Genomic DNA, 19,689 nt, shown 5'->3' with positions numbered 1-19,689 from the left:
CTCACGTGTGGTCGGTTTTCTTTTTCATGTTGTGGATGTTCAACAGATTTGTGTACGCCATTTTTCTGCACGCTGATTCGGCAAGTTGTTGAAGGTGGCCGCCTGATCGAGAGGTTGTTTCTGCAACACATTACAGTTTTTGATGTCTAAACCACATTTTTGTTATGTATTGTGCCTTTACTGATATGTACGTGGAGCCAATCCTGCCCCCCCGAGGTAACCAAATCACTAACTTACCAAAACTGACGTGTCAAAATGACAATTTTCTGGAAGCTTCAAGTCTTTGTGGCTGAGCTAAGATGAGCTAAGCTAACCGCCCTCTTGCAGTAGGTTCATTATTATTAATCCTTTTATTTGAACAGGGACAGTGCACAATAAAACATTAACTCTGTATATAACAAGGAGAGATGCATTGCACCGGGTTTTAGCAAATTGCTATTTTTCACCGGTAGTCCCTGGACAGGTAGATGGAACGTAGAATAAATTAAAAACAGTTACTAAATTCACATAATTACCCAACATACAACAAAGTGTATAACCAAAACTGTCGAGCAATTATTTAATGACATGTGAGCAGTACAACTCAAAATATGCAGTATATGTGACCACACTTGACTGACTTATTCTACTTATTTTGACACACCTTTATTTATAATAATATTTAAGTCTTTATAGATACACTTAAGAATGCATTAATTGACATGTAACTTCAGTTAACCCAAGATATTTAGTTTTGTATTATTCTTTACATATTTGAGCCACACTAAAGTGTTTCTGCTATACTGAAATGTGCATTAATGTGCAAATGATATTAGGCACTATAATTGGAGGAGTGAGGACCTTACTGCACAGAAGTGTAGCTGAGTACAAATTGAGAGTTTTTCAAAGTAGCACAGTCGAGGTGCAGTCAAGTTTAGTCGAGTGTATTTGAATTTGTTCTTCTCTTATATCATTAATACACGAGTACAAGACCTTGAAACCTGCATCTGATGAAAGATGCTACTGAGTTGCATTATAAGGATATTAGCATCAAGTGTCTGTGTGGAGCTTCACACACTGGGGACTAAACGTCAGGTTTTGTTTTCGTCTGCTGTTTCCATACGAGACCATTCTTTTAACATCTGCCTCTTTGACTTGAGGCTTCACGGGAGTTAAAGTTCAGTGGATTCATACCCTGAAACACCGGCTTTATAGTTTCATATTTCAGAAGTGGACTTATCAATAATTGATTTCACGCAGCTGCTTACATTTTCATGAAAACATTCATCTTGCATGTTACCTCTCAGTTACCTGCAGTCAAAGGTAGAGGAGTTCTATCAGCCATCAATATATTTATACTGTGAATTTGTAATGCACGCTGTATCGGGTTTAGTGTGCAGGTCGGGGCCTGTTCACTTGTTTTTGGTTGAGAGATTAATGCTGCCTCAAAGAACTGCAAGAAGTAAAACTGAAGTTTATTTGTTCTTTGCATTCTCACAGTCTGTCACTTAAAGGATGAGTTCACCCAAAAATGAAAATCCAGTCTTGATCTACTCTCCTCACGTCGATGCATTGGTGCTGTAGACGCTTCAGTGGCGCCAATTAGCCATTAGCGCTTGGGCTCTTTCCTGCCTTCAACTTCAGTTTTCACGAGGGCTGCTTGAAATATTAACCTCCTGATCGGCACTTCTCTCTCCAGGGTTTAGTGTTTGGCTGTGTAGTGTGTAATTATGATATTAACAAGTCAATTTGGGATCTTGGACAACCATTTTATGTCCGTATCTGCTACAGTTGTTCAGCAAAATGCTGCCACGCTGTTTTTTCTGTGGAGAAGAAATGTTTCGTAGACTACTAAACTTGACCTCACTTCCCATCAGCGTGAGGGTTAGTAGATAATGACAACATTTTCATTTTTCAGGGAACTTGTCCTGAGACGGATGAAGAGATGGAACAGTGACGTGAACGTAAAAGGTCGTTGGTGACACTTCCACTGCGGTCGCACACTTCATCTTCTTTCGCTTGCAGTGACAACTCATTTGACTATTCGCCCACGTCAGACATACTCAGAAACCCAAATAAATATAGCTCCCACAATGATTAGAAGAGGCATAATGTGATTGTGACCTTTATTTTTGTGCCAAACATTTACGGAGAAACAACACATTTTCAAAAATGAAACTGCACACACTATGAGAAAAATCAACCTGGGCCTGATAAACAGTAACAGAACCGCTTTTGGCTCTCGACAAATTAACTTAATATGAAAGCGGAGAATTGGTTATGACTTGGTCTTCAGCGGGTGCCGTTATTGTAGTCGACTCTCGTCCACATTAAATGTAATCACGGGCAGTCCCATTAACTTTGGTGCAAGGCGTGACCTGAGAGTCGAGGTTGTAGGTCCCCTGCTTTCAATCCTTAATGTGCTCTCTAATTAGCAATTACATTTTAGATAATGGTATATAAACTGGTGCATGCCTATAATTGGTCATGTGAAATTTAATGGATACCAAGCAACTCAAATGGGACTATGTTATTATTGGTAATTATAAGAATGAGAAATTATTCCATTATTGCTTACTTGCAAAGCTTTCTGATGAATGTAAAAAAAAAAAAAAAAAAAAACCTTACAGAAAATAAATGTTACCTTTTCACACACAAAACTACTAATAGAATAATCACCCCCTTTTTTTCTCAAGACAAAAGATTTTTCAGTACACCAGAACAAAAATTGAAGACCTATAGCACTAATATATCTTATCTATTTAACAGACAGCAGTGGAGTTTGTTGATCTACAGAGTTTCCCAGTGTCAAGATACAGTACAGCAAGAGGGCGCTACGACAAACCAAAATGCAAATGAAACTGTATGCAGAATTCATATGATAACAACACATATATATCACTTTTATATCGAATAGAATTCATATCAACAACATTCAACTCAGCTTTTGGAATACTAAAAAAATATGCATTCAAAGTAAGATGAAGGAAAACGTCCAAGTCTTTGACCGTAAAAAGCATGAAAAAAAAGTGTGACATCTATCAGTGATGTGCTTTTTTCTTTTTTCACCGTGGAATGTTTACTTATTTTATTATTATTATTATTATTATTATTATTATTATTATTATTATTATTATTATTATTATAGAAATATACCACTTTATTTGAGTAGAATTACTGTGCTGGACACTCACAGCATTCACCTAATGTGATGGGATACGTTGGCACTTAAAAGCCATCACTATCAGGGGAAGTTCTGCAAGCAAATTGTACTTTGATTAAACAGGGTTTACATTACAAGAAGTCCAGTCCACAATAGAAATTAAGCCAAAAAAATGGCACCTTTGTTTTCTTTTTTTTTCCCACTTGAGGACTGCAGGATAAGGTGCTTTGCTGGACGCTTTTTCGACAGTCCAGGATAGAAAAAGGCTTCAAAATCCTCAGTGATTTTGATTTGCATTGTCGTCGATTAAAAAAAAAAAAGCGCATTTCTATACAGAATTTTATCTCAAGGCCATCTAATTGATTATTATTCTTTAAAATCCTTTGTTTGTTTGTTTTATTTTATTTTTCCGGACTTGATCACCTGGGACATCACCTCCAGTGACCGATCATAAGATGTGGTAGCAAAGTCAGGAACAGCCAACACGTATACAGTATATTCATGCATGTACTCATTAATGACAAACATCTCCCCTTAACCAGTTCCTTCTTAAAAAAAAAAAGAAGCTAAAAATGTGAATCACCACTGAACACCCATCACCAGCACTATCATTATTTTAAACCTCTTGATATGAATCATTTAAAAATAAACTATTTGCAATGAAAGGAAAACCATGGAGGTGGGGCGAGGGCTTACAACACCTGCTCATATCAAAGAGGATGTCAGCTACTCAGTGAGAAAACACAAGTATGTAAGCACCCTGTAGAAAAAGGTACATTAAAAGGCGCCCTGTAGAAAAAATTATGAACCAATCTCAATGATCTCTTGTAATAGGAAGGTACAAAACACGTTAATATCAAGAAGAGTAATGACACAAGTGTCCCATTCGTGATTACGCAACATCTTACTCTCAAAACTCAAAATGGGAGGATGTGGCCTCGTTTGCCTCTCAGCGCCTTTTTTTTCTCTCTCCTCTCGGCATCCTTAAATCGCCGACGCTGATACTGAAAGTTAAAGCTTCTAAAAAAGCTGCAATAAAAGTCTTCATCTTAGCACGATCGTATTTTAACAAATATAGTAAGAACTTTTTTTTCTTTTATACAATTTTTAATCTGCACACTTGTGCAGAAATCCTGACAGTGTGATAAAATCTGAATCTCAAAACGGGTTCCTGAAACTAAGTCCATTTAGTATACTTTTTACATTGTTCTTTTAAATATAAATCAGAAAGAAAAATGAACAAAAACTGACAATTCATAACAATCATAACATTATTATCCAAAATTATCTATGACGTCTCTTTCTGTTACAGTTTTGCCATCAAGATTTAATGGAAATAATGCTACATTTGTATTGAAAAAATGGGTGAAGAAAAAGCATTTCAGCAGGCGCCGCACCCGTTAAGAGCGGATCTCGAGTTAAACAGTCATTTCTCTCTGTAATACAGCAAATATGCTTTCAGTGACTCAGGCAGCGGTAAAGCCATTATTTGGTCTCTCAACACGTTCACTTGCTTGAGGATTTCAATGTCGCCAATGTCTCTTTCCTCCTCCTCCTCCACTTCCTTGTGTTCTTCCTCGGGGTGCTCCTCCTCCTCGCTCTCCACCATTTGGGGGATCAGCTGGTTGCCTACAAAAACGTAGGTATTGATGCGTCGCCGTCGGCAGCGCCTGCGTTTGCGCTTCTGGGGGACTCTTTGCACCACCCCCTTCCCCTGACTGTCCTCGTTGGCCAGGTTTCTGAGGGTGCGGCGGATGTAGATCCGAGATAGATCCTGAAGGCTGCGGACAGTCACTGGAGCTGATGACAAAGAGAGATGACACAGTCCTTCAGGGCGATGCGTCGCACAAATAAGAATAATCCACACACCAGCACTTCAACTAGGTCAGCATAAAGAAGTCAAAGAGAGACTGTGTCTCAGTATTTCAAGGAAAAAAACAACCGACTCTATGTAGCAGCTGCAGGGTGAGCTTCATATGTCAAAGCAAGTATTGCTCTAGGAAACGTCTCATCACATCACTTTGAATGTAGCGTCTGACTTTAAAATACTGCCTGCCTCACACATCAAACCCTGTTAGGCACAATGACACCCAGAGACTCCGAGGTTTTTGTTTTGTTGAGGACGGAGGCCGGAGAACTTACGCAGCTGGACAGTGTCAGGCTTCTCTCCATCAGCTCTGCTCTGCTGGACCAAGGGGGCAAAGGACACCGCCAAGATGTTTTTGCTCTCCCATGAGCACTGGCCAGTCCTGGTTATCTGGGTCAGCTGCATAAAGAGATAAAACCTGAATTCAACACTGAACACTTATAAAATATGAAATACTACTGTGGGCACTGGGGAGCAAGGGCAGAGAGTCCAAACAGCACAGTTGCTCCAGAATATCTTTACTTCTTCATAATGGTGAGCTCCCTTCCTCATTTTTGCCAGATACCAGCAATACACGTTCAAAATGTGCCTGTATATGCACAGTATTTACTAATAACATAATAACATTCACACTTCTAATGATCTGCAAATTCCAGGTGTTCACTATAATTGGCAGAGGTACATACACTACGTACCCAGAGAAATATAAACCATGCCCCTGGAGAAGAAATAGGGGCCTCCTTTACATTTGCATGTGAGCTGCTATATGAATTATTAACCCATCTCCACACTACAAATGTTACAAATACATTTGAATTTGAACAGAAAACTGCCAACGAAAGGGTGAAGACATTTCTATATTGATATATATAGTCTTTGATCCCCAGATAATAAGTTTACAAATTGACTAACCCAGCAAACTTAAAAGGCCTGGGAATCAAAGTACTTTATCAGAATGATGTAAAGTCACACTAAATAGTAATTATTTGAACATTTATTTTATCATGCAGCCTCATTGAGATCGATTAAGATCTTCTGCAAGAGTGGCAGGACATCAGAGGAATTAAAAAAAGCAAGATAAGACGCACAGCATGAGAAACAATGACACACATCTCTAAAAAAGACCCAACCTTTTCAAGTTAAAATGCATCCAATCAGATACCGCCTAATATCTAATACTGCCATCAATCAGCTCTGCTCATGACTTACATAACTGCCCACAGTGGCCTAATACTACCATGTAAACACTATAGAAAATCCACTGACGGGAGAAAACTGCCGCAACTAATGATGATTTTCATAATCACAATCTACCATTTTTCAATTAATTAATCGTTTGGTCCATAAAGCAAAATGTCTTCAAATGTCGTGTTTCATCCGCCAATAAGTTCGAAGAAAAAGGAAAGGCAGCACAATTCTGACATCTGAGAAGCTGGAGCAATTAAATGTTCGTCATTTATACTCGAAAAAACATGATTATTAAATTATCAAAGGCAAATTAATACTGGTGACAAATCATGTCAGTTATAAGATACAGAGCACTGCCACATCGTTCACCCCTGACCAGACATAGCATCAAAATGTCTGCTGGTGTGAGACGTTAGCCTTCAGTCGCTGACAGATATCTGGTGGCTCAGGCCATAACAAGTAATTACCAGTCCACAGTGTGACAGTGATCAAAACACAATTAACGAAGCTCTGGACTCATCATGCATGGTGATAACGTGAGTGTATATCTTGCTGTGTGTGTGTGTGTGTGTGTGTGTGTGTGTGTGTGTGTGTGTGTGTGTGTGTGTGTGTGTGGGGGGGGGGGGGGGGGGGGGGGCATTCAAGTGGCACAAAACAAGTCCATTTATACCAGAGGATGCTGCATCCATTCAGAGCCATATTTACTCTATTCAACAGGATAATACTGACCGTCATAGCACAAGGCCTCTATGTACTGACTCATTTGTTTCCTTTCAATACAGCCACAGTTCAAGCAAACATGGGCAAGTTTAAAGTAGGTTTTTGATTCAAGGTTGTAAATACTGCACCTTGACCAGGGGTTTTTAATGGATACAATGATGTTAAATTGAAGGTGTTGAAAAAACAATGACAAGACCAAAATAATCCCTCTTAATCATTTCCTATGACCCACAATGAGTATTAAGCAGTGTCTTTATCTAAAGTGGCTATGCCCTCTGCATGTACTTTCTTCTTATTTTGCTGTGTTCAGGATGTTTCTGGGCGGTAACCTTTGGCCAGCAGTTTGTAGCCCCCAGCCAAAGAGGCAGAAGGTCAAAACTCTATAAAAACGCAGCGGCCAGGCTAAATTGCTGTCTCCATCTTTCTCTACTGCTCTCAGTCTGTTAGGAGCTGTGCAGGTCTGTGTGCCTGTTTGACCAAGGGCAGGTGAAGTGTGCACTTTGGCTGCAATCTCATAATCTGCAGGATTGTGTCGAGGTGTTTCTATGTGTGCTTAGGACTGTAAAAATAAAAATCACGTTTTATTTCTCTGATTCACTGCTGTGTTCTCTTCATTTACTTTCTAGCTCTCCCGACGGCAGATGCTCTTTTTCTCTGTCGCGAGCGTTTAGCTGAGACGGAGCTCAGACTTCATTTAGGAGATGTTTAAACTTGTATTATTGTGTCAGAATAAGACACATCGTTTTTTCTGGAACCGATAATGGACATTGCCAAGGAGAGGGACATCTTGCGTCTTTCTCATCTCTGTTAAGAGTTACACATGCTCAATATTGATCAGGCAGCTGGCAGCAAGGCGTTGTTATTAGTAAAATGGAAGCAACGAACAGTGGTCATTTTTTAATCTTTAACTTCAATCTCTCTTTCAAACTCAGCGCCGACTGAACAATGTTTGAGCCCTGCTTGAGCAGAGAAGGATGGAAAAGTCTTAACGAGCCAGCATCTTTGACTTCAACGTCATGGCTTTTTCACATCAGTACCCAGCTGTGTCTTTGAAGATTCTCATTCATACAGTAAGTGTGTCAACACAGGTTCTTCCCATTCAACAATGTTATTTCACCTGTCCTCTTTTTAATGAGCTTTTACTTTTGGAGGTAGAGAGTGCTGGCTTTGTGCTGATGAAAGGCCGTGACAAACAAGACAGAGAAAAGAAAAAGTATTCACATTAGCGTGACCATGGTCTGTGCCCATTTAGATCTCACAAAGACCTCTTATTAAAATTCTGTTTAATTATTTTCTCCATCATGATTCATTTGTGTGTAGGCTGTTTTCGTTCTAATAATGCCTCACAGCATAATAACTGATGGGTTTACTTTAAAATACACTGTACTCACTGAACTCACTTCAGAGTATGCTCACGCCTTCGCTAAATAACTGACAGAGTAAAACTTACAAATCTTGGGTCATGATATTTAAAGTTTCTCAACTTGACTTCGTCTGCCAAAATCCGTGAACAAAAATCTGTCAAGATCTTTAACCCTTCTGACTGGAAACGGCTCCTGCCATCTATTTTCTCCACCAGCTTCCTAAAATATTCTTAATGCCCTCTTACATGCCCCACAGTCTGTCCACACTCACACATCTACCACTTTAAATAAAACATCTTATTTATACAGCCCTGTGTGTGCTCCTAGCACTGCTGTTCAAATCCAGGGGCAGGCGTGGCTCAATAATGCATGTGAAAGTTGCATAACCACTCTTGTAGGTCAAAGCTATTTTACCTTGTTTTCCCTCATGTGCTCACATTCCGTATAGCAATCATGATTTGTTGATTCTGTTTCATCCTTACCTGATCCTCTATAGGCATCACCAGAATGCCTCCAATTTTCAGCAGCACTTTCATGTAATTTTCATGATCCTTCTGCACTCCTGCGCCGCAGTAAATGCGATCGTATTGGTGACTGTCTGTTGAGATTTCAAGGCAATTCCCCACCTCGAAGACGGGTTCACAGAACTCAAACCTGTGAAAAAATAATGACACATATAGTGGATAAGATACATTCAACAGGCTCATTACCAAATTTGTGAGCTGTGAGAGAAATTATGCAAATCGGAGGAGTAGAATTAGAGAGGTTTAAATGTATTCAATTTGCAAGACAAAGGGAGAGAAACTGGCAGGTAAAACTGTTACTAGTGCCTGTGGTTTGAATACATTAAAGATCCTGTTAAAGGAATAGCCTGCCATTTTGGGAAATACACACGGCTTATTTGTGTTCTTGCTGAAAGTTTGATGAGAAGATCGATATCACTCAGCTCAGTTTAGCAAAAAGACAGGACACAGGAGGAAACAGCTCAACTGCCTCTCTCTAAAGGTTACCAAATCTCTAAAGCCTCTTTTAGTCCAGAATTAATAAACATGTAATAACATTTAGACTTGTTACCTGAAGACAGAACAAGGCTAATAGGCTAACCCTGTTTCCAATCTTTATGCTAAGCTTACAACCTTACATTTAATGGACAGAATTTGAGAGTCACATCAGTCTTCTCATCTAACTCTCAGCAAAGAAAACAACTTAGCTTATTTGCCAAAAAAAAGGATTACTCCTCTAAATTGTGTACTTACTTATCAAAGCTGTCGCTATTCTTTATGAAGTCGTCCAGTTTCTCTCGGGCATATTCAACCACGTCCTTGTGGAGCTCAACTCCGTGGTTCACACCAAATGGCCCTTGGGAAAAAACACACAACAGGAAGAATATTGTCATTGTATTACCTGGAGATGGGAGGATATAAGATTGTATCACAGAAGGGGATAGAAACACCTGGGATACGTTAATCGTGGTGAATTTTCATTATCGGGGTAATTTGGAAAAGCTTGATAAGATAAAGTCTTACATTGATTTTATCATTTATTTTGAAGTGCCACAACAGAGGGGACTGAATTTTTCCAGTCATTTTAAAACCCTGAGCCCATCAGCAGGGCTAAAGGCTCAGCTTGCCTGTTGTATTCCTCACAAAACAAGTTAAATCAGATGTGTCAAAATAATATGCATTCTAAACTAAAGAACAACAGGGACATGAGGTCCTCTGCATTTATTCATCCCTCATAAATGTAACAGGAACTTGTTATTCATGATTCCCTTTCTCAAGGTTATTTGATTATTTTTTACAGAAAGGATGGTCACGAAGAGAAGACGTGTCCCAACTGTGCTGAATTAAAAATGTTTGTTTCTTTCACAAAATGTGAGGTAAAGTGATTCCAGTATGTTTCCGCTCCATTTTAAGACTTGATTAAAGAGATAATATCTTGAATCACAATTATCTTGGCCAAGGTAATTGTATTAATTAAAACTGTCATATCGCCCCATGCCTAGTCTTACCCAATACCTTTTTTTACTGATTTATTGATTGACCAAATAATTATAATCTACTTCAATAGTGTAATTTTTCTAGCAGAAAAGCCAAATGTAAGGACTTTCTGTTTTTCTGGATCTTCACAGCAAAACAGTGTTGCAGCATTCTCCTAAACAACTGAAGTAGATGGGGATTTGTGTTCAAACGTAACAGAAAATGAACATAAAAAAGATTCAACACACCTCGTCCAGCATAAGTCTCCAGAATCCCTGAGTTCCAAAACTGATTTGAAAAGACATCTACATGCACCCACTTGAGACAGGGTACATGCTAATGCTGTTAGCTCAGCAGCTACAGCAAAGATTTGGGCTTATACAGTGATGTAAATAACATCTTTTATCTTCCAGTGACTTGGATTATACAGGACAAGCTTTACGGTGCAAGTCTATGTTTATCTGATGTTGTTTTTTACGTTTAGGAACAAGTCCCCATCTACTTCAGTTGTTGAGGAGAATGTTTCAACTCTGTTTTGCTGTGAAGCTCCAGAAATGGTTTGTGGACTATGAAACTTCACTTGCCTCAACATCAGCAATTGGGTGAGTAATAAAATGAATGCATTTTCATTTTTGAGTGAACTTTAAGGAAATTGTGATGGGCATCTTTACTACCATTAGATTGATTGAAATGAAAAGTAAATGATAATTTCAGTCCTTTTGTCATTGCTTGATATCATTGCTCTATATTTTCAGAGCACATCTGTTTACCAAGATTTCACAGGACACCTTAACACTTCCCACACACGAGAAAATCACAGCTGTGAAAAAAAAAAAGAGTTCACTACGCTCACCTATGATGAGGCCAACCATTGTGCTCAGGTAGCCGGTTCCACTGCCCAGATTGAGGAAAGACAGTCCTGGCTGTAGTTTGAGGGCCTCCATCACCTCAGAGTATATACATGGAGCAGACAGGTGTATGTTGCCATGCTTCCACGCCAAGTCTTTGTAGGCACTGTCCCGGTAGCCGTCCAGATAGTAGTCCCCGCGGTCTATGGCCCGAAAAGCCTGTTCAACTTTTTCTGTGCGAATATACTGTGCCTCCTTCAGATTATCAATGAGGTCGTCATTGTCCTCCCCAGCGCTCACGGCTCCCCCCATGGTGCAAAGAGAAGAGAAACACAGGGGCCGAACTCGTACACAGGATGAGTCCTCAGAGTGGCATGGAGGTGAACGGCCAGCTGAAGGATGCTGCCGCTGTGACTCCTCAAATGTCAGCTCAGACAACAGTCATGTCCAGGCAGCAAGTGACCTGAAAGAAAATTACATGAACACGTTATGACAATATGCCAGTTTGGGAATACACCATCTGGTTACATCTGCAAGTAAGAGTGCATATTAGAGATGCTGATCAAAGTAACGATTTATTAATATTCTCCCACAACTGAGATAGTGTTTTGATGAAAATAAAAACTGTGTGAGAAACAGACTGATTAGGCTATAACTGTGATTTTCCAATTAGTTCCCCCCTGGATAAACTTCATTTACTTCATTTATTTATATTCATGCAACATCAACAATTTATGTTTTGCAACACCTTCATGAGGGACTTGAATATTATTTGCAAACTGCGTATTCACTAAAAGGTCATGTTTGAAAACAAGATTAAGATGACCATTCACATAATTTCTACTACAGACATGTTAACCCCCAAACACACACTTCCCTTATAGAAGTTAATTAAATGCTTTTTTTTTTTTACATAGATACGCCTTTTTCACATCACTTTGACATGTTTGAAGCAGCAGGAGCCCAGGTGTAATCAATAATTAAATTTAGCTACAAGGACGCTGTATAATACATTCTGGCTCACAGCAACCACGTCTTACTGGGATGCTTAATGGAAAAGAGCCATCATGAATATTTGTCACACCTGCGACTCCTGCAGACACATTACCAAATCTCTGTGTTGTGGAAAAGCTCTGTGAAGCCATGTTAGAGAGGCCGAACAAAATGAAGTATAAACTGTTTTTAGAGTGGGTTACAATATATCTTGGACAGATAAATGTCCTGCATGTAAAGTTAAATGTATGGAGGAAAATTTCAACCAGTTAAAGAAAACACTAATTAGATGGAATTAAGCTTGATGGGAAAAAAATATAAAAGGAAAGATATAAATAATAAAAAATAAGCTCATTTTTCATTCATCTATCATGGGATTTGTTTTTCATCAAGCATAGTCTTCGTGTTACTTTTATAGAAACAGGCTTTCATAAAATGTTTAATGTTTTTTTTTGTTTCATTTTAGAGCTGAAACGGTTAGCCTAGTTTAAAAAGGTCCAGTGTACAGGAGACACAGTGCCATCTTGCGGTGAGGTTGCCGAAGGCAACCAAGTGAATATGCCACAAACTACTACACCACACATCATCATCATCATCAGCATCATCATCAGGAGCCTCTCCTATGGTGCTCATTAAAAACACAGAAAGACATGAAAAGCCCTCTCTAGAGCCAGTGTTTGGTTTGTCCACTCTTTGTCGGACTCTCTCGAAGCAGACCTGCTGACACAAAAGGCTTCAGGTGATTATACACCAATGAAAACATAATTATGAACATTATAATCAAGTCTGGCCCTAAATCCTACACAGTGGACCTTGTCAGAAAAGCTTTGTTATAACCTTTTTAAATTACAATATTCACTGCTCCTAATCATTGTAACTCTGACGCTTTGAATGATGTAAAAAAAAATCCCTCTATTTTTAATCTACTCACACCTAATGCCCATACTAAGGCTCACAAGCAGCTGTTTCCCTTAATTTTGGAAGGTACACAAGCCGACAAGGGAACTGCTACAGGGCAGGGAGTTTTTTTTAAAAAGTGGTCAATTAAAAAATGCACTGATCTCTGGTGATTTGAAAGTTACTTACATTTTGAGTATACATAGCTCTACTTTGTAATACTGAACTATCAAGCACCACATTGTAGCTATAAAGACAAAATTCTTAATACATGGCGGTGTTTTAATGTTTTATAGCTGCTTTGATAACTGGAATACCCCATGCTGGCACTGAGCGAATGGGTAAAACTGGAGATGCAGCCAAGGGAGACAAGTCTTGAATTCCCTCTCTGCCTCCTCAGCATCTCCACATCTGACTCAGCTAATACAGATTAAATTCAGAGGTGACTTTGTAGTGGGAGGCCTGGGAAGGTAATTTTCCATTGGCTCTTTCTCACAGGCGAAAAAAAATCATTGATTCGCTTACCATCGCTGATTGTATGGCAGCGTATTTTTGTATTCTAGTAAAGCATAGTCCTTTGAGTTGCCAGCGGTTGAAAGAAATTCTAGGAAAATGGGTCAGGAGGTATTCTACAAGGAAATTGCTTTTGGACACTGCTTTACAGTCATGCCAGTGATAAGTCTCGAAACAGGGGTCATTATTCACCCACTCTAAGGCGAAGTGAAGCCGGTCTCTTTGGAAATGGGAATCAACTGGTAAACACACACAGGGTGTCCTGGCTTGCCCCCTGTTGAGTATGGAAAGTGTATCGACGCCATCTCAGGTCACAACTGGCTGCTATGACCCGCTTAGGGACAACTGTGAACCATCCGGGGTGACGAAACATGTAACAGATCCTCTGGCAACACAAGATCAAGTCTGGTGCTGCAACTAAATACCAAAGGCCTGTCGAGGCAGCACACAGCAGCATTTTCAGACGTGGTGAGTTGAACTCGCTGTAACCTCCTGGATATCAGCACTTACAGTGGAAAAACAGACCTTTTTATCAGCTTCATTTAAGAAAGAAAATTATGTTTATCCCTCTATAGCAAAAAAAAAAAAAAGCGACACGATGTGTATTAGTAGAAAATAACCACATGCATCAATAAGTCTACAGTCAGAAGTCTCATGTTTGCCATCAAGTGTGCACAGAAATCACTTGTGATGTCTACTGACACATTACAGCATTTGTAATTTGTAATGGCTTGTGTTTCAAAGCTACAATAGCCATGAAAAATACATTTCTCATTAATAATTTCCATATTCTCTCACAACACATCCTGCCTGTGAATTTACATGTCTAGAGGACGGTGTGTGAATGTTTTGTCTCAGCAGAAATGTGAGCATGTGAGGTTCACACTGAAGGATATGATACCGAACAAAAGACTGGAAAAGGTGTAATTACTGAAACCTGGCTGTGCGGGAAATTAATTCAGGGACAATTTTCTTTGTGATCTAAAATGTATTATTGCAACATGTTTGCAGATATGCTCAGCGAATGCTAAATTCATAGAAGTGCTCTGTGTTTTTGCTACAAAGGTACCTGAAATATATTATTAAGTCATATGCACCTCTGTTGTATTCCTCTGTGTGAAGACGCAAGTAAAAGGAGCTGTGCTGTTTTTCTCTACACTGATATGGAACATAGAAAAAATCTGAACTTTGTCATATAGTTCAACACACCATTTCTGTAACAAATATTATATTTTGGGGCTAATGACCCGGCTGTAGCAATTTTGGTTGGTCAGTCAGTCTTTGTCAGTCCAAATGAATTTAATAATTATGCAGGACCTCATCTAGTGCCTCCAGCAGGTCACATTTTCCACTTTATTACTTAACTTTATTACTTTTCCACTTTATTAAATGACAAGTGTTACCTCAAAAACGACTAATCAGAGCTGTAACGATTAGTCAATAATTTACGACAAGAAAAGCAATTGCCAACTGGTAATCAAGTGATTGTTTCAGTCATTTTTTGAGCAAGCATGTCAAACCTGCTTCCAGCTTGTTAAAATTTAAAGATTTGCTGCTTTTCTTTCTCATTTGTGATAGTAAATGAAGAGTCTTTAAGTTCTGGACTGTTGGTTGGGCAAAAGAAACAATCTGAAGACATGACATTTAGCATTTTTTAGAACTTTTTAACATTTTAAAGAGATCTGATATATTGGTTGGCCGTTATTGACTTGAAGTAATTAACAAATGTTACACTTCCAGTTAACTTTACTGCTATAGCACATTGTCCATTATGACAATAATGTTTCTTGTTAAACTGTACAATATCCTGCCTTCGTTACATCTTTGAGTGTTTAGATTTTTCACCCCCTAATATCAACCCAGAAACATGAGCCTCCGTGGGGCTATGATTTTAAAGACGATTTAAAAATTAAAATCGATTAATCGTGAAAACAATCTGGAGATATATCAATACTCAAAATAATCGTCATCAGCAGCGCTGCTAATGACTCAGTTCCCAATCAAGGCACACAGAAGATAAATCATACTGGTTCTGGTCACCCCGTGACCTTTTTTCCAGCAAAACTGCAACACTGAAATATCCAGTTTTACATAGTATTCCTCAAACTCTGAAAAGTGGAATTGCTTTTTTTTTCATATGTTTGATGACCTACTGACCCTCCCTCGTGTCAAACCCGGGAGCAAACTTTTACACATAATCTCTTATTTCATATTCTACAGGGCAGATGGTCACTGCAGCAAGTTTAAGCTCCTAACAGGAAGAAGCCATTTAAATGTATTAACCCCCATGACCTTAGGCCCTGCTCACACTTTTGCTAAGAGTTTTTATTTTTATTCGGTGCAGCTGCATTTTGTTGTGTGAAGGCTAAAGCTATTTATTTTCTATTTAATCTTATGAGACAGACATTTGTTTAATGCTCTACAGAAGACCTATTTCTACCTTATACTTGCCATTACAGTGGTATGCCTCTATAAAGTGCTATGTTGTGTAATCTCAGTGGAAGTATAATATCAAGGTTCACCATCATGAACCTGCCTTTTGTGCCGCCCTCGCGCTGCCATGCAAACCTCTGAACATTTTCATGCTCAGCGGTGGATGAAACCTATTTATTCAGGTAACAATATATGGCTCTCCCTCAGGTTAGTGTTAGAGCTCTGATGGTGCGTTCAGATTGAATGAAAAGTCTATTTGCATCTCTTTTTTTATTTATGCAAGTCAGACCGCTGGACTGTGTTAATTAACCACAAACTGCCAAGGGATGTGACAGTAGAGGCTGACAGCAGGAGCAGACTGCATAGAGATCTGAGTTTGTGTGAAACAGCTCAGGCTGTTTTAAGAATTACCTCAGCTTCAGCTGATTCTATTGTCCATTCATGAAAAGAAGCTCACAAAGACTCGGGGTTAAGTGTTAAACATTTTCAACTCACACAGACCCTCAATTTGTGACACCTTCATGAACCTGCAACCTCGCAATTCACTTTATATGCAATCGCACGGCCTCCAAAATTTCACTTCACTTTTAATCTAGTTTTGTCGAGAATATCTATTATTCCATATGTATCGATTCTGTGTATTTGAAACTGTTTCAATACTTATTTTCTGCAGTATCGATACATCCACATATGTATTTTTTTTTTTAGAAATCTGAAAAATGTGTTCATTCATTCTGCTTCTGTAATCCAAAAATATTGTGCCCTCATTGTTGTGTCAATTCTTCCCAGTGGTGTCGAATATCGATATTTTTCAAGGTGCTGTATCAAAATGAGAAATTCCAGTATCGTGACAAGCCTATTTCAGTCTAAACACATCTTCAAGATCCATCTATTTGTTTTCACTGATGTGTAATGAGAATGATAGCATCGCAGGGCTGCCAGAAAATCCATACACTCTAAGTGTTGTTAATTGCTGTCCCTGTGTGACAGAGATGTGCATTCAACCACAGCTGAAGTCTTTTTTTAAGCCAAGCTCTAGCTTCTCAATTATATCTATGATACTAATTGGCTTTTCAAATGATGGTGGGACCAACCAAGACATCTGAAGAAACCACTTCGGGCTCTGGGAGATAATAATGGATATTTGTTTGTATTTTTCTGACATTTTATAGACAAAACTATTTCTCTGGCAAGCGATGAGTGTATTATTTGATAACTGGTAGTTGTAGCCCTAATCATCAGGATTTGCTATCAGATAGATGGTTCGAAAAAATGTTTTTTAGCTTCTCACAGGTGAGGACCTGCTGCTTGTCTTTGTCATGTTTGACACTCCACTTAATATTTTGGGGGTTTTGACTGTTTAAGAGAAAACAAGCAGTGTGATGATAGTTTCTTGTCCTTTGGGGAATTGTGATGGGCCTTTTTCACTATATTCAAAGCAAATGAGAAAATAATGTACAGATAAATCAATACTGACAGTAGCCATTAGTTGCACCCCTTGTCAATTGCTTTTGTACCTGTGTCCTTGAAGTGTTAAGTCAACTCTATGTGGTTCAGTTTGTACATTGTTGTTAATCATTTATCTAAACCAGGGGTGGAAGTTTAATACATGTGAGACTGCACTTAAGTATTGTTTTTGTGCACTTGTATTTTCATTTTCTGCAATCATACATCTACTCCACTACATTAATTTAATGCCTTTTCTTACTTTGCAGATTCACATTAATAAACCAAAATATAACTGATAAATAAATGATGCTGTGTTGTTATAGTTTGAGTTAAAACCGTATTGATCCTTGGAGGAAATTACCCACCGGTACATAAACTCAAACAAGATCCACCATCGTGAGCTGGTTTGAGCAGGTGCAATATGTAAGAATTGGCCACCTGTCGAATATGCACTCCAGACTAATCAGGGGCCGGCCGTAGCAATTTGAACATATTTTTATCGAGGGATGCAGCGCCATGTTGACTTTGCTTACTGCTAAGTCTATTATATGTTAGAGTATTAGGGCCGAGAATGACTAAAAAATGAGAGGAGGAACTCATTTTTTCATTATGTACGTCAAGGAAAAAAGTCAATAAAGAAAATAAAGTCAACTCTTATGATCCATCAAATCCAGCTATGCGAAATGCCCGAGCCTATAGTCTCTGCTATCACTACATCCTTTGGAGTGCGATGTTCTGTGTGAAGTGTTATAGTCTCTTCAAAGTCCTAATACTGATGACTACACTGTGTTTACAAGCTAAAAGTCATATCATTTCCTGGTTACTAAAGCCGATTCTGAAGTACAGTTTCACCAATTCATCTACACAATTTATTTGATGTAGTCTCATAAGGTGGAATTTAATCTTGAAATGTCAACTTTATTCTCGACATTTTGACTTTTTAGCTTGAAGTGCATAATGACAACAACAAAAAACTTCCTCCTCTCATTTTTGTTTCCCACCCATGACCCTAATACTCTTCCGTAGCACTGCTTGACATAATTATACAACTGCTCCTATTTTTCTGGCCACGCTGGTGTTCACAGATGTTCACATGACTGACACCTGGTGAAACCAATCAGCTGTCTACCTGCTCACGTGTTGCAGTTGCCACACAGACGGCAGCCCGTCAGCCAATCAGCAGCCGGGACTGCTTTCTTCGCACTGCGTGTGACGATGGAGCAAAACAACAACACCGTTTTCACGAAATGTTGTCAAGCGTTATTAATCACGCCTGTTCCTCAATCCTGCCCGTCCACATCTGTAGATAAACACACAACGAGTGAAGCATCCATTTCACAAGCTGACAAACACAAGTGTGTGTTTGTCTGCTCTCATCCAGCTTCTTTTTTTGTTCCCACTTGTCGACCGACACGCAGTTTGCTGGCCAGCTCTCTGCAGTGCGATTAACCTCAATGTTGAGCAGCGACTAGCTCAACCGGTTTGTTGAGAAGATGCTCAAATATCAGTCCTGCGTTGTGTTTTTTTTTTTTTTTCCCCCAGCAGCCGCCAACAAATACACAAAAGACAACACCGATTTCTCGGAGCCTCTCTTCCGCCTGATGGAACAAACGTGTGTGACAGAAAAAAGTCACAAAAGAGCTGCGCAAAAAAAAGACAGAAAAATGCGGGGATTTAACAAAAGGTTGCTCGCACATACGAGTGAAATAAAGAGGTTTTTAAACTGAGAGTGGGGTGCATGAGTTAACATCCGTGTGTGTGGAGGTTCTCGCTATGCGAGACCACAGCTAACGTTAGCCTCCGTGGGCCTGAGTGCGCCATCATCAAAACAGAGACAAAGCGGGTTAGGTAAGCTCGCGTCGTTATCCAGCCGTTACACGGCTAACCAGCTAACACAACAACTAGCTAGCATAGCGCGACACAATATTAACAAAGCGCAACAAAATAAACACCACCGACAAACACAAGCCGGATAACTCACGACACAAAAGCGTGTAAAGAAACTACAGAAATGTAAATAATAATACTCACAGTGCCGTGTCGCATTAACTCACTCCGTGTGTGTGCGGACGTGCAATGCGACGGTCGGTGACAGTGTCTTTCAGACGTTTGCAGTCTCCGTCGGGGGCTAAAAGAAGTGCGAGCAGGTCGAACGAGCTAACCTGCTAGTTTGACGAAAAGGTAAAGTAGTGACGGAGGAGCCGCCGTGTCGAAGTGGAAGGAGAAAGAAACAGCTGAGAAGAGGATGTAAACACAGGTCACGTGGTCTGAAGTGTTGTCGATAGAGGGAAGCACT

The 19,689-nt window shown here is 39.4% G+C and overlaps 1 protein-coding gene across 1 annotated transcript; it reads right to left on the bottom strand.

Moving 5' to 3' along the window:
• Positions 1-2,091: 2,091 nt before the first annotated feature.
• Positions 2,092-19,689, bottom strand: pcmtd1 (protein-L-isoaspartate (D-aspartate) O-methyltransferase domain containing 1). Its single transcript, XM_030403389.1, has 6 exons — positions 19,425-19,689; positions 11,114-11,571; positions 9,538-9,640; positions 8,764-8,935; positions 5,285-5,408; positions 2,092-4,942 (listed from the first exon to the last, which is right to left on the bottom strand). Exons 2-6 carry the CDS (start codon positions 11,418-11,420, stop codon positions 4,569-4,571), a joined length of 1,080 nt encoding a protein of 359 aa, XP_030259249.1. The 5' UTR covers positions 11,421-11,571; positions 19,425-19,689; the 3' UTR covers positions 2,092-4,568.

Source organism: Sparus aurata, chromosome 21 (assembly GCF_900880675.1).
Source record: "Sparus aurata chromosome 21, fSpaAur1.1, whole genome shotgun sequence".
NCBI classification, from domain to species: domain Eukaryota; kingdom Metazoa; phylum Chordata; class Actinopteri; order Spariformes; family Sparidae; genus Sparus; species Sparus aurata.
This window is presented reverse-complemented; position numbering and strand designations above follow the sequence as displayed.